At 39.8% G+C, this 15,386-nt stretch overlaps 1 protein-coding gene across 2 annotated transcripts in view; it reads left to right on the top strand.

Annotated features, from left to right (window-relative positions):
- The first annotated feature begins 2,814 nt into the window (after positions 1 to 2,814).
- Positions 2,815 to 15,386, top strand: part of PRR14L (proline rich 14 like) — an 84,198-nt gene continuing 71,626 nt past the window's right edge. The window contains exon 1 of one of the 2 annotated variants that reach the window (XM_045289659.1): positions 2,815 to 2,901. In XM_045289659.1, the coding sequence (XP_045145594.1) occupies positions 2,815 to 2,901 (87 nt within the window). Of the gene's footprint in view, positions 3,283 to 15,386 lie in introns of both variants that reach the window. The other variant, XM_045289658.1, reaches the window with a different exon arrangement.

The raw sequence follows: 15,386 nt of genomic DNA, 5'->3' as shown, positions 1-15,386 counted from the left end.
ACGCGACCGTTTGCAACTAGCGTCTTTGACATAGCGTAACGTTTTCAAAGGTCATCTATGTTGTAGCATGAATCCGTACTTTTTAAAATGCCAACCAGTATTCCCTTGTATGAATATACCACGTTTGCTTTATGTATCTGTTTATCAGCTGATGGTCTGTAGGGTTGTTTCCGCTCTGGCTATTGCAAATAATGCTATTGACAACATTTGTGTCCACGTTTCAGTGAACCCAAGCTCTCATCTCTGTTACGTCTCTAGCAACCAGTAATTCCTGGGTGGTACGTTATTCTGCTGAAAGGGACAGTTTCAGTCAGTCTCATAGCAGAGAGAGTGCAAGAGGCGGTGAAGGCATCAAAAAAGTGAAGCCTGAAGAGGGAGGAGTGCCTAGGACTAAACTGGAGACACCTGTCCCACTGTGGTAGGCAGAGGAAGAAGGGCTGAGCACAGGTGGCCTAGAGCCCAGAGAGCCAATCTCCATAGGAGAGCTACAGTAACCTTTCCTGTACATACGCTCTTCCATCTATTTGTGGTACAGAGACCCAAAACTGGATTGTGGTATGTTATGTTACTGGAAAACACAAGCTGAACCAGATTAAAATAGGTCATTTCTCCTTTTTTTTTAATTCCAAAAGCAATTCTACCTTACTTCTGCTACCTGCTACATACACCACCACCACCCCCCAAAAAATTGCTTGAAATCAGAAGTGTCCCCAGAAGTGTTCCAGGAATGAGAGGGGAGTTCAAGGATGGCAGCTCTAAAAAAAGACACATTTCTCCTCTTTTCTTGAACCTGGAGCACGGTGCTGCTTACGAAAGGCCTTCCCCTAGCCTAGAGTCTCACTTGAGCCTCACAGTGCTCTGTATATAACGTTTTATCTTTCTTTGCTACAATTTTGGATTTAATTTGTGAACCCTCCTGACATTCCTAAGTTTTGCAGGTCAGCAATCTGATCTCCTATAGTTTATAATTATTAAGTTACAGTGTAGCTTTACATCCTTTTACCTTTTGGGAAAGTATTCCTTAAAAACAAAAGTGTCGGGGACACCCAGTGCATGTAAGCATAGGAACTCATTGATGTAAGGTCCAACAGAGAGTGGAAAACCAGGAGAAAGGCCTCACAGTCCAAAATGAAAGGACTTGCCATCTTCCCCTTCCTCTGCCCCAAACGTCGGTCCAGATAGCATAGTGAGCGTGTAAGGAAGAAAGCTGAGTAATTCAGGACTATTTAAGGAGGGTTTGGGAGCAGAGCACGTACCATTTGCGCAAGCAACAACTGAGGGCTCCCTCCGCTGTTCAAGAGGGGACTGAGGGACCTGAGTTGTTGATTTCTATCATGTGGTGTGTGTGAGAAGTTCTCCTGCTCTGGCTCTTCAAAATGTGAAGGTAATCACTGGTAAAAAAGATGAGAACATCTGCTACTTAGAAGTGAGTATTAGCAGGAAAATGGGGAGCTAACAAGTGTGAGAAGAAATATTCTGAAATTGATTTGGGTGTGATTGCATAATTCTTCTAAATAGGATTGAATGATTAAATTGTGTGTTATGTAGAGAATATCCCAATAAAACTATTTAAAAAGAAATGGGTTATACTTGTATATACTTTTTTTTAAAGAGAACTAGCTTTTAAATTGACTGGCTTTTTAAAAATTTATTTCTGTGTGCATTTTGGCCAAAGGAATTTGGAATCAATATCTCTGATAAATCCTTGTTTTGAATTCTTGAGTTGCCAATTATTTCTCATTCTCTTCCTTGTTAGGGTTAGGGTTAGGGAAAGCATCAAGAATCAAAGCAAACAGTTTCTTTGGTTAGCCAGTTTCGATCTCTGATAGCTTAAAAGTGGATTTTGTTCTAGAAATTACACACATTTGGTAGATTTAAATGTATTCTTATGAACTACTTAATGTATACATTTCAGGAAATAATCTGTATTCCCACCACCCAATCGAAGAACTTAAACAGTACTAATATAGTAGAAGTTTTTTTAGCCCCCACCCCCTCATTTCCCCCAAATGGCCATGTAACATTTTAGGTAGATTGCTTTTTACCTCTTATTGGGAGGGTGATAACGGCCCTATTTAACTTAGGAGGTTGTCGTGAGCATCATATTCAAGGTTTCCTAATGAAAATGCTTGGAAAAAATCCCAAGGTGTTGGAGAAAAAGGAATGATTCTGTAAAGAGCTGGTGTAGTCCTGTCTTGCACTAGGTTGGGTAGCTATCACTCCAGTGATTGGTCAGCGGTGAAGAGATGGCGATTTTCTTCACGTCCTCCTCCAGAGAGAGAATGCTTCCTGAGGAAAAGTCGGTGTCTCTGATTCTTTAGAGTTCCTTGGTGTATATTCATCCAACAAGTGTTTACTGAGTACCTACCACATGTCAAGTACATGCCTATAATGCCCACAGCTAGGTATTGGGCATACAGCAGTGAACAAAACAGAAAAAGTCATGCCCTGAAAACAAATAGAAAATCACCTTTGTTTTATGTCGGGTCCATCCTTGCATGTTTTGATAGATCTTATTTACATTTGCTATTCCTTTAGACTTGAATTGAGAAGTATTTAGAAGGCATCATTTGAATTGAGATCAAACAGATATCTATTAAAAGCTTAAGCTTTTTCCCCACCAATTCAGCTTACTAAGGGGAAATACTCAATACCTGATAATTGAGGTAGAATTTCCTTTACGCTAATCATTTAGAGCTTAGAGAGCTTTTGTCTACGCTGTGAAGGTTTTAAACTTTTATCCCTTCCTTTGATTTGTGTCAGGCTGAACCGTTTGATGTAAAAGACTTGCCTCCATAATCTGCATCTGCCCCAATGCTGTCATCCGGAGTAGAGATTCAGCCAGTTCCACTTGATTCCTCCATGTCTGCTGTGGTACAGGAATTAGACTCTGAACTCCCAGTAAGTGTCTCCAAAGAGCTTCATGCTGATTCTGAGCCAAATGGGATTCCACATGTAAAACCCAGAGCCTCGAGGGCTCGTTTGAGTCAGAGTAGGACATTACCTCTGGAACAGCAGAGGACTCGTGTGAAAAGTTGTGAAGAAAACTCTGAGACCTTGGATGATGGGGGTGAGCCTGGGAGGTGTGGGATGGTGGACTCCACAGCAGGAGGTGCTATGGCGTCTGTGATCTTGGATAGGGAAGCGAAAACCAAGAACATGGAGCTAAAGGTCTTCAGAAATCCAGGGAACCAGGATGAAATGATAAGAAACATCTGTGAGGGAGCAAAGGAAGACCCAAGTCAACCTTCAGCAACCGACGAAGAAAAGATCACAAGTCAGGTAAGAAATGAGAACATGATTCAGATGAATGGAGCATGAATGACAGCTTTCCAAAGCAGTACTCCGTAGTATAAAATCCAGATGCTCACGGGGAGCTTAAATTTATTCCTAAAGCCTTTCCAAAGTCATGGATTCCGATGCTTTCTCTGGTCTTTCACATATTTGTGGCACAGACACGGGCAGAGAGCAGTTGTGGATCTAACGAGAGTGTCTTTGCAGAAGCCGCTACAGTACATGGAATGTTGAGTTCAGTTAGGATAGTCCATTGGTGGGTCAGCATTGGATGCTAAATGATGTGTGTCCATCCCTGAGTTTTGAGAGTCATATAATTAAGAGTAGAGCTGGATGTCACCGAGATGTCTTTAAGGGTGGTCTTCAGAGATCAATACATTAGACCAGCGGTTCTCAACTTGTGGGTCGTGACCCCTTTGCGGGTCTAATGACCCTTTCACAGGGGTTTCCTGATTTATAACAGTAGCAAAGTGACAGTTAGGATGTAGCAACGAAAATAGTTTTATGGTTGGGGGGTCACCACAACATGAGGATCTGTATTAAAGGGTCGCAGCATTAGGAAAGTTGAGAACCACTGCCTTAGAGGAATCACCATATTTTAGAAGCTGATTCTTACTTATTTTTGTTGCTCCAGAAACTTGATTAATATATTTCCGTGTACTAGAGGGGATAGTCTCCTGAAGTTAACCCATGCTAACCTACCTCATGAGCCACTGGTATTCATCCAAAAGCCAGTGGCACTGTACATAATGAAATGAAAACTGAAGGGTAGAAATGGTCACATTGGCTTGTTAGCATGCTTTTGCCCTGTAAACATGCATACATGGAAAAGCTCATTTCTGTCAGTGAGCTGACTCAAATGAGAGTAAACGGAGTTAGAAAAGTGAAACTAATGTTTAGTGAGTCATGCTAGTCTAGTGGGCCCAAATCCCTTCCATTGATTTATCTGCCTTCCCTCACTCCAAAAAAATAGATTTTGTCCAGTGAGCAAATAAATGCATTCTCATCCCTGAATTTTTTTTTGCTACAACAAAGGTGGGCAAATATTTTGTTTCTTTTTTTGTTTTTTGATGAAAATATGCCCAGCATATTTTCTATATGTGCAATTCAATACCATTGGCTACACTTTTCCACATTGTGCGAAGATCTTGCTACCCCTCCCTGTATTATTTTACCCCCACTGACTTAAGCTCACTACCCTATGAACTACTCATCGTGGCTTTAGTATTACTAATGTTAATTTGATCCCATAGATCAGGCGTCCTCAAACTACGGCCTGCAGGCCACATGGGGCCCGCCGAGGACATTTATCTGGCCCATGGGCTGTTTTTGCCCCGTTTGTTTTTTTACTTCAAAATAAGATGTGTGCTTTTACTTTCATTGTGCTTTGCTCACCATGGGAGAAAGATGAGAGTTTCTAAGAGTTCACCCCAGAAACGCACAGGGCCAGTTCTACTCTGTCCTATAAGGTTGTTGTGAGTTGAAACCACTGGATGTCAATGAATTTACACACTTACATCCACATGATTAGTCTTTGCATCATGTTTATGTTAGTGTTTATAGTTGCCCTTGAGTTTGGTACAGCTGCTAAGAACCACCTTACTGTTACACATTAAGGTGACCAGACGTCCCGCTTTTGGCGGGACAGTCCCGCTTTTTAACAATTTTTCCCACATCCCGCCGCATTTTTAAAAAGTCCCAATTTTTGGAAAGAATCCACAACAAGCTAGGGTATATGGTTTTCGGCTGCCAGGATATGAGTTTTATCAATGGTGTCCCACTTTTGTCCCGGTTTACCAATGTTAAAATCTGGTCGCCTTATTATACATGCTACATTAAGAGAAAGGTGTTAGCTGAGCTGAGGGGTGACATTTAAGCTCTGTTTTGTGCTGGTTCACCTGTAGCTAGACTAGCTGCTAGAGTATAGTGCTCTACCCTTTGTGTCCTACATGAGAGAGGAATGGAGAAAGTCTGACTTACGTTACCCCCATGTATGCAGAATAGAGTACACTGTAGGATTTTTTAAGGCTTACTGAATCAGCTTGCTGTTAACATGCTACATTAAACCTGAAAAGAAACAGGTTGCCAAGGACTCACGTCATTAGTGCTTTTCAGTTTGTAGTCCAATGCTTAACCACTTATGCCACTCAGAAACTCTCATGTTTATAATCACAAAGTATTAAAAGCAACCTAAAGATTCATATATGGGAGGTAGGTTCTTTAAGTTATGACACATTCATACAGTGGAGTATGAAATGCTCTGCAGCTGTAATACACACTGGTTTTCTGGTGTGTTGGGATTGTCAAGACAAGACTCGGTACATAGTCTACTCAGTTAATATATTCAGTGAAAAGACATCCTTTACAGAGAAAGGATATGAAGCAAAATCAGTTAAGGGAAGAGATGCATGGGTTGAAGTGCAGAGGAAACCAGGCAAGACTTTCTAAGAATCTATCCCTACGGAGCCACCATGCTTAATTCTTCCAGCAAGGAATTTGTTACAGGATGTGTGAACTGTTATGGACCAGGGAAACTCATTAGACACTCAGCACCCGAGTCTGTATTGGGTGGCTGGTCATGTAGGTACCCTCTGCATGTACCAGAATTCCAGACTCTCAGGAGGAAAGCAGGCATAAGCCAAATGGTTTGTGTAGTCTAGGCATAGTGAGCTACTTTCATCATTAGAGGATGGTGGGAATCCTCCTAAAATCCAAGTTCCCAAATGCCACCCAAGGGCCAAGCAAGTATTTTCTTAGGATAGTCTCAGACCTGCTGGTTAAATCTTTTTCTTTTCTTTTTTTTGCACGCCAGGACATGCTGTTAGAGCAACGTGCAAAGGAATTCTTGTAATATCCTCTTCTTCCTGTAAGAAAGAAGAGAACATAAGCAAGCTTGGAAATAGCTGCTCACTTGTACATGACTCACCCACATGCATAGATAAGATCAGCCAGAACCAATGAGTGTGGTTACTTACAGAGAGCAGTCTGCAAAGAATAAGGAAATGGGATCAAAATAGAAGGATGGGAGAGTAACTCATCTCTGAAAATGCCTTTTCGTATACTTGTGACACCAAGAACTATGCTGACTTCTCTCTACTCAAAATAATGAAACAACCAAGATGGAGGTAACCCCAAACTGAATACAAATCATAACAAATGAACTGTATTTTCCTTTACTGCCATCTAGGCAATTCCTCCTCATAGCAACACTATAAAAATCAAAATCAAACTCAACTGTTGTCGAGTTGATTTTGACTCAGCAATCCTATAGGACAGTGGTGAACTGTCCCTATGATTTTCCAAGACTATAACTCTCCACTGGAGTAGAGAGCCTCGTCTGCACTGCAGACTCTGCAGTTAGCAGCCCATCATGTTACCCACTACCCCACACTGTTGGACAGAGTAAAGCTGCCTCTGGATTTCCAAGACTGAATGTTTATGCAAGTAAAAAGCCTCATCTTTCTCCTGAGGAGAGGCTGGTGGGTTTCAAGTGCTGACCCCGGGGTTTACAGGCATCTGTACCATAAAGACTCCTTCCTAACTGTATGACCAACGAGTAATCAAATCACAGTGAGGAAGAAGAATAACTAACATCGGGAAATAGTATTTTGGTCTATATGCTGTAAGACTCAAGGCTAAAAGGAACTATGTAAATCAGTGCTTCAGACTAGCTTGTCCCTGTTCTGTCATGGCTGACAAAGCAAAACCAGAATGGACTCAGATTTGTAAAATGTGGTCTACGGGAAAGAAAAGCTGGAACGAGGGGGAAAAGGTACTGATTGATGCCCTGCTAGAAACGCAGTCTGTCTTAGAAAACAAGGACAATGCATGTTACGTAGCAACCAAAGCTGCTAAAGTATTATTTTTAATTAACAAGCTAGTTTTTGAAATGAGTAACTAACTTGTGGAGAGATACTTTGAGACTATTTGTTTCTCCTTCAAACTTGTAGCTATTAATTTTAACATCCGTTGATGAATTTGCCCAAAGCAACCCTAACAGCATTGGCTGTCAAATGATGATTTTTCATATTCCCATTACTCATTTTTATTAACAATGTGTTAATGAAAATATATTTATTAGGATTCTGTAAGACCTCTTTTTACAATTTATTCATTTAAAAATTTTTTCTATCAGCATAGAATTTGTGGATATATATTTTATTCTATAGATTGTAATTCATTGCTGTTGTTTTTTAGTTTAAATTCCACTTATCCCAGACTTTCTCATTGAGTACGCCTTCAAGTTAAGTCCTTTATTCTTCTGACAAGCTCCTATGATCTGTTTTCTTCCTTCCTTTTGGGGGGGAATTTTCTGACTATCTGTCACCATACATTGTTCCAGGTGTGTCTTAGTTCTTAATGCTGCTATACCACAAATACCACAATGGATGACCCTAACTAACTTAACAGGAATTTCTTTCATCACAGTTATAGTAATTGGTCTTCTTTGTATAGATAATATCCTATTGCTTCAGAATAGATCTTGACGTATTCTTTCTGACAGTGAATCCAACATCATTCTTCTTTATTATTCCTAGGTCATTTGATTGTCTAATTCAAAGTGACCCACGCCAGCCTGTTTTATCTCACTGATGTCTAGGATATCGATTTTCAAGTCTCATTTCACTTTTGACAACTTCTAATTTTCCTGGAGTCATACTTTGTATAGTTCATGTCTTTATGTTTGCAGTTGTTAAATTAGCTAATGAAGATCCAAAAGCTTTACTCAATCTACACCATTAAGGTGGCCTCTGTTTGGAGGAGGCAGCTCTTCCCAAGTCTTACTTGAGTGCCTTCCAACATGACAGACGTGTTGTACATCCCAGTATCAGTAAGGTTTTCACTGACGTAAATCCTCTTGGTTCTTCCGAGCCTGTCTTACTCTGGAAGCACTGCTGAAACTTACCAACCATGGGTGACCCTGCTGCCATGTGAAATGTCAGTATCCCCAGCATTATAGCAACATGCAAGCCAGTATACTGCACCAAAATGTCCTATGAGAGGCACTGCAGTGAAAACAAGTCCGTGATCGCCAAAGTACTCTTTGAGTGTAGCTCACCTGTATTTAGAGACCCTCTGAAGAATAGATTTGACCCATTGAACACTAATCACTGGAGACTGGAAAAGTTGTGGGATGACATCTAGAGGAAAGCAGAGGTCATTAAAATGACAGGAAAGAAAAAACGTCTATCAGAAGAGATTCTGAAAGTTGTTCTTGAACATAGAGTAGTTAAAACGAACTGGAGAAGTAAGGAAGTAGAAACTAAACAGAAGAGGGCGGCTTGAGAGAAAAAAGTAAAATATTATTATGAAATATGCAAAGACTTGGAGTGGTTGGTGCCATTGAATGGATTCCGACCCATGGCGATCTTATGCAAAATAGAACCCAGTCCTGTTTCATCCTCCCAGCTGTTTCTAAGTTTGAACTCCTTGTTGCAGGCACAGTGTCAATCCATCTTCTTGAGGGCCTTCCTCTTTTCCAATGCCTCTCTTTTACCAAACATGATGTCCTTCTCCAGGGACTGGTGTCTCTTGACAATACTTCCTAAGTATGTAAGACAAAGTTTCACCAACCTTCCCTTTACGAGGCACTTTGGCCATACTTCTTGCAAGACAGATCTGCCCCATGGGAATTGCAGTATTCTTCACCACCACCACAGTCAAATGCATAGACTCTCTCATCTTCTTTATTCAATATCCAAGCTTCACATGCATATGAGACAATTGAAAATACCATGACTTGAAGTTAGGAAGCCTGAAAAGCAGAACATGCTCAGCATGTTTCAAACTGAAAGCACTGGAAAGAAAAATAAATTCAAGCCTCAAGTTACAATATTACAGGATTCTTTGAGTAGCACATTGAACTATGCAGAAAGCATCAAAAGAAGTGGAAGAAACACACAGTCATTGTGGTAAAATAACTGGTCAGCATTTAACCATTTCAGGAGGTAGTATATAATCAAGAACTGATGTTATTGAAGGGAGAATCTAAGCTACACATAAGACATTGGCGGAAAATAAGTCTTCTGGAATTGGCAAAACCAATTGAGGTGTTCCACAAACCAATATGCTACTGGAAACTCCCTCAGCTGTCTCAGCAGACTGGGAGAGATCCATATTTATGCCCATTCCAAAGAAAGTTGATTTGACAGAATTTGGAAATTATCAAACAATATCATGAACAAGTAAATTTTGCTGAAGGTAATCAGGGAGCATCCAGAAATTCAAGCCATATTTAGGAGAAAACCCAGAACAAGGGACATGACTGATGTCAGATGGATCTTTCAGTCAGAAAGCAGAGAATGCCAGAAAGATGTTTACCTGTGCCTTATTGACTATTTGGAAGAAAGACTGATCTTTTTCTACTCCTGTAAAGAGTTGCAGTCGCAGAAATTCAATAGGGACAGTTCTACCTTGTCATGTAGGGTCCCTATGAATCAGCATCCACTTGATGGCAGTGAGGTGTTTTGTTTTTGTTTTTTTGAATTACTATGCAAAGGTATTTGTATGAATCACAACGAATTATTGGTAACATTTCTGGGAATGGTAATTCTAGGACACTTAATTGCACTCACTAGAAACCTGTTCGTAGTCCCAGAAGCAGTAGTTCAAATAGAACAGTGGTATACTGTGTTTGTGTCAATGTTGTATCCTTTCATCCATTATTCATTCTGAATGCTAGGCAAATAATCTGAGAAGTTTGACTATATGAAGAATAAAGCAGCAGGATTGATCAAGACGCGTTAACAATTTGTGATAGATAGGGCAACCTTACTTGTTGAACGTGAATTTGACTGGAAACATTTGCTGTTGAATATCCAAGACTACCGCCTTCAGTAAGGATTACACCTTCACAGAAAAAACAAAAACTTTGTTCACAATGACACCAATAAACAACATCATGATAAAAAAATTGAAGTTATCAGAATTTCAGTTTACATGGATACATAATTGACACCCATTAAATAAGCGTCCAAGAAACCAAACAATTGGATTTGGTCAAAGCCTTCTTTAAAAGTGTCAGAGTAAAGATAACAGTCACATTGAGGGCTGAGATATGCCTGACCCAAGCCCTGATAAAGTCACCTCATACACATGTAAAAGCTGAACAGGGAATAAGGATGATTGAAAAGTGTTGAAATAACACCATGGACTGAAACCTGCGTTAGATGAAAAGAGCCAGAATGTTCCTTAGAAGTGAGAATGTTGATAATTCAATTCACATTCTTTAGAAATGTTATCAGAAGGGACCGGTCCCAGGAGAAGGACATCATGCTGGGTAAAGTAGAGGGTCAGCACGGAAAAAGAGGAAGACTTTCAATAAGATGGGCTGGCCTAGTGGCTTCAATAGTGGACATAAATATAGTAATAATATCATGGTGGGGAAATAGATCTATGTGTGTATATTTATAGGTTTAATATTAAGGTAGCAGATGGATATTGGACCTCCACTCAAGTACTCCCTCAATGCAAGAACACTTTGTTCTATTAAACTGGCATTCCATGATGCTCACCTTCCCAACACAATCGCTGAAGACAAAGTGGTTGCATAAGCAAATGTGGTAAAGAGAGCTGATGGTACCCAGCTGTCAAAAGATAAGAGCATCTGGGGTCTTAAAGACTTGAAGGTAAACAAGCAGCCATCTAGCTGAGAAGCAACAAAGCCCACATGGAAGAAGCATACAACCCTGTGTGATCCCGAGTTGTCGATGGGATCAGGTATCAGGCATCAAAGAAAAAAATAATACCATTGTGAATGAGGGGTAGTGCAGAGTGGGGACCCAAAGCCCATCTGTAGGCAACTGGAAATCTTACAGAAGGGTCGTGGGGAGGAGATGAGCTAGTTAGGGTGCAGTGTAGCAATGATGAAACATACAATTTTCTGTAGTTCTTTTTTTTTTTTCCCCTGTAGTTCTTAAATGCTCCCCACCCCCCTTATCATGATCCCAATTCTACCTTAAAAATCCGGCTAGCCCAGAGGATGTACACTGGTACAGATAGGAACTGGAAACACAGGAAATCCAGGACAGATGAACCCTTCAGGACCAGTGGTGAGAATGGCGATACCGGGAGGGTGGAGGGAAGGTGGGGTAGAAAGGGGGATCCGATCACAAGGATCTACATATAACCCCCTCCCAGGGGAAGGACAACAGAAAAGTGGGTGAAGGGAGACGGCAGACAGAGTAAGACATGACAAAATAATAATAATTTAGAAATAATCAAGGGTTCTTGGGGGAGGGCAAGGATAGAGGGGGGGGATGAGCTGAGATCAAGGGCTCAAGTAAAAAGCACATGCTTTGAGGATGATGATGGCAACAAATGTACAAATGTGCTTGACACAATGGATGTATGTATGGATTGTGGTAAGAGTTGTACGAGCCCCCAATTAAATGAATTTTAAAAATACAATAAATATAGTAATAAGTGAGAATGGCACAGGACTAAGTAGTATTTTATTCTGTTATACCTGTGGTTGCCATGGGTTGGAACTGATTCCATGCCACCTAACAAGGTGATAATGTTAACTTATTAATTCATGTATTAATAATTGTATTCTGGGTAAGATTTTTGCTTCTGTTTTTTCAAGTCATATTTCTAAGTCAAGTGTTTAAAAAAATCTTTAAAATTGAGGTACTAATAGAACTCTTTGCTAGAGGGAAACAGAATTTAACTCAATGTGGAGGGTTTTTTAAACATGTAGGCTTGGTAAGGAAGGTTTGGAGGCTGTACACATAGCTGCTCTCAGCTTCATAGGAATTGACCTTTGGCTGAATTTGATTTTCCTTATTCCTTGTGAAACCAGAAGAGGTCATGTGCTACCCTCCTGCTGTCTTTACAGAGAGTATTCTATTTTCATAATTTAAAGGTTAAAAAAAAAAGCTGTATTCCAAGGTTTCAGAAATAACACTGGTGGCTATAAGTTGTTCTCTGAGTCAACCATGGCATTCTTGCACCCACATTAATTGTTAGTAGGTCGTTCTCAATGCAGATTAAATGTGTGATAGACAAGTAAGTACCCACAGCACTGGGCAGCACATTGCTGAGAATTAAGTGACAATTTTATCCTAATTATTTCAGCAGTTTTCTTAGCTTTTGTGTGTGTGGGGTGGTGGTGCAGAAATGTGAAGTACCTTACCCATCTAACACAATGAATGTCTTACTGAGAGGTACCCTTCCCCTAAAATCGGATGCACTCTTGGGGGGAAAAAAACAACAACAGAAAATTCTTTTTAAAATTAGACAAAGTAAATTTAAAGTTACTGTTTTACAGTTGTTCCTTTATAGATAGGCAAATGTGAGAAACAAAAAAACTCATCTAGACATGAAAGTTTTCAATGTTCTTAGCTATGCATGTAATCATGGCTATTTCCAAAAATGCCAGAAAGTAGGAAGTAGCCAAGTTGCTATATATCTTGCCACTTTAATTGCATAGTTCTGTGTATCACAGTGCCATCTGTAAATGTGGCTACTGCTTCCCTCTCCTGACGAGCCTGCAGCTCAGGAAGCTCAGGTTAGTAGAAGTGCATCAGGGCTAGAGGAACATGTAGCTTATCCTGTTTATAACAGCTAAAGAGCTCCATGCACATTCATTTTCCTCCTGAAAATCTTTATGATTTTCCCCCTTCCTTACTAACCCAGTCTGGTAGAAATGTATCAGAGAAATGCATCTTTTCCAAGTCACACACCCAACTTCTAAAAAGTAGTAGACCAGAGATAAACAATAAGAATGGTTTTTAAAATCCTTCTAAAATCTTCTAAAGCGTTGGAGAAATATTTTAATTTGATTTTAATTCTAGTAAAATGGATAAAAATCAGAGGATGTGCAAAATAATGTGTTGTCACTTTGGTAAGCAAATTACATTGTTATATGGTGTTTCTTAGGTCTGATAGTTTATAGAAGGCAATGAACTATAGTTGTCATCTCATTTAATGATGAAAAAAGGGATCCTTGTGTATTTTTATCTACAAATTTGATGTGCTCGATATAAATTTTCCAGTAAATTTTCGTACAAGAATGATCAGATACCTAGATTTAAAAAAATTTAGATAGCAGAGAAAAGTGTTTTATGATTCTTCTAGTACTCCAAGAATGTGTAATTGATTAAAATAGTAACAGGAGTAAAAAAGGTATTATCGATCAAGGTTAGTTGCAGAAACTTTCAGAGCCTGAATATTGCCGACTTGAGCTCGGTCTCACCTAGCTCCAGGAAAACAGGTTAGGCACACCAGATGACAGGGAATCTGTTGATGATGATCCTGCTGGTTTTTTAGCTTTACAGAAAGCTCGAAGTGTCTAAAGGTTTATGCGTGATAGAAGCTTCTACTCACGGAGCGTCACTTCTCACATGGTATCTTGCTAGGTATTTTATGTGGTCCCTGTGTGTTCTTAGAATCATCTATAAGATTGCTTTCAGTTCTCTGTAGCCAACAGGAGAGTTTGGGCTGGAACCCAGCTTTAACGGACTTCTAACCTTAAAGTCTTTTGCTGCAGTACCCTGCCTTTTTATATTCTAAACAATATCTAATCTTACATATCAAACGTTTAGTTTGAGAACTAGAAAAGTGAAAAGTCTCAGTGTTTTGGAGAAAGGATCCAATGTTAACTACCAACACAGTTGATTTCTTTACTATTTATTTTGAAATAAAGAGAAGTTTGAAAATTTTCAAAATAAATCGTTAGGAAAAGTTGCAAAAATAGTGCAAAGTCTCATACCCATCATGCAGATTTCTTACGTGTTAACATTTTACTACATTTGCTTGTCTGTTTTTGTTTTGTTTCTGAAGAACTTGAAAATATAGTCAGTCTTTTTCAGTGCTTCAAGGTTTAAAAAAAACAATTATTTCATTGCTAAGTGAAAGATTCTGACATAACACAAACCTAAAGATTACTATACATTAGCTCTTTGCATGCCTCAATAATTGGATGTGTATTTCCTAACCAACATGTTACATGATCACAATATATAAATCACTGATGTTCTTTATAGCAAAATAAAAGAAAAAAATTGGTCCGTAATAAATTCAGGATCACTTGTGGCATTCAGTTGTCTTGTCTTGTCTTCTTTAATCCATAAGTTAGTATTTCAGTCCATGGCTTGAAGCATTGAAGCTGTATTGGAGCATATTTTATAGAACATCTATCAATTTGGCTTTGCCTAGTGTTTTTTCTTGCTTAAACTCCGAGTATGCATTTTGGGGGCAGGCGTAGCAAAGACGTGATGCTGCTATTCTGGATGCATCCTGTTAGGAGGCTGGGGTGTCAGAATGCCTCACTCCGGGAACGTGAAGTGAGCTCACAAGTTAAGGAAGAATCTGCCAAGTTTTCCTTGTTGCTAAATGTCTTTTTTCCATTTTGTGATTAATAAGTGTCTTGTAGGGAAATACTTGGAAACCATATCAGTATTTGTTTTTCTTTCTTTTTATTTAAATCATTTTATTGGGGGCTCATACAACTCTCATCACCATCCATCCATTGTGTCAAGCACATTTGTACTTTTGTTGCCATCATTTTCAAAACATTTTTTTTTTCTTTTTTACTTTTGTTAGGGGTTTTTACATCTCTTAACACAATCCATACATTCCTCCAATGTGTCATGCACATTTGCACATATGCTGCCATCATTTTCAAAGCATTCGCTTCCCACTTGAGCCCCTTATACCAGCTCCCCATTTCTTCCCTGTGGGGTTAAGGGGGAGAGGGGACTCCACAAATCATCACAGGTCCGGTAGGCGCAATTGTACAGCGATAATAAGTAGGGATTATAGTAAAGTCATAGAGAGCATGAGAATTAGAGGAGAGGTTGGAATAAATAGAGTCAGACACAATTCATGGTAGCATTGCTCACCTCAGCCCTGCTTGATGGTCCTCGTGGGGGGAACCCAGCCACCAGGGCAGGAGCAGCCACGGCAGGAGAACCAGGGAGCCTCCTCTGCCCGAGAACCAGGGAGGCCCTCCTTTCTTGCTAACCACACATTGTATCACGTTAGGGGGATATGATTACAGAATCACTGTCACAGAAAGGGGCAGTACAATTCATCCTTGGGCGGGTGTGATCTCTCTGGTGTCTCATACAATGAAACAGACAACTACT

Source organism: Echinops telfairi, unplaced genomic scaffold (assembly GCF_000313985.2).
Source record: "Echinops telfairi isolate 266 unplaced genomic scaffold, ASM31398v2 ScPeMD7_29;HRSCAF=101, whole genome shotgun sequence".
In the NCBI taxonomy this organism is placed as follows: Eukaryota; Metazoa; Chordata; class Mammalia; order Afrosoricida; family Tenrecidae; genus Echinops; species Echinops telfairi.
The sequence above is the reverse complement of the archived record's forward strand: the minus strand, read 5'-3'. Positions and strand labels throughout refer to the sequence as shown.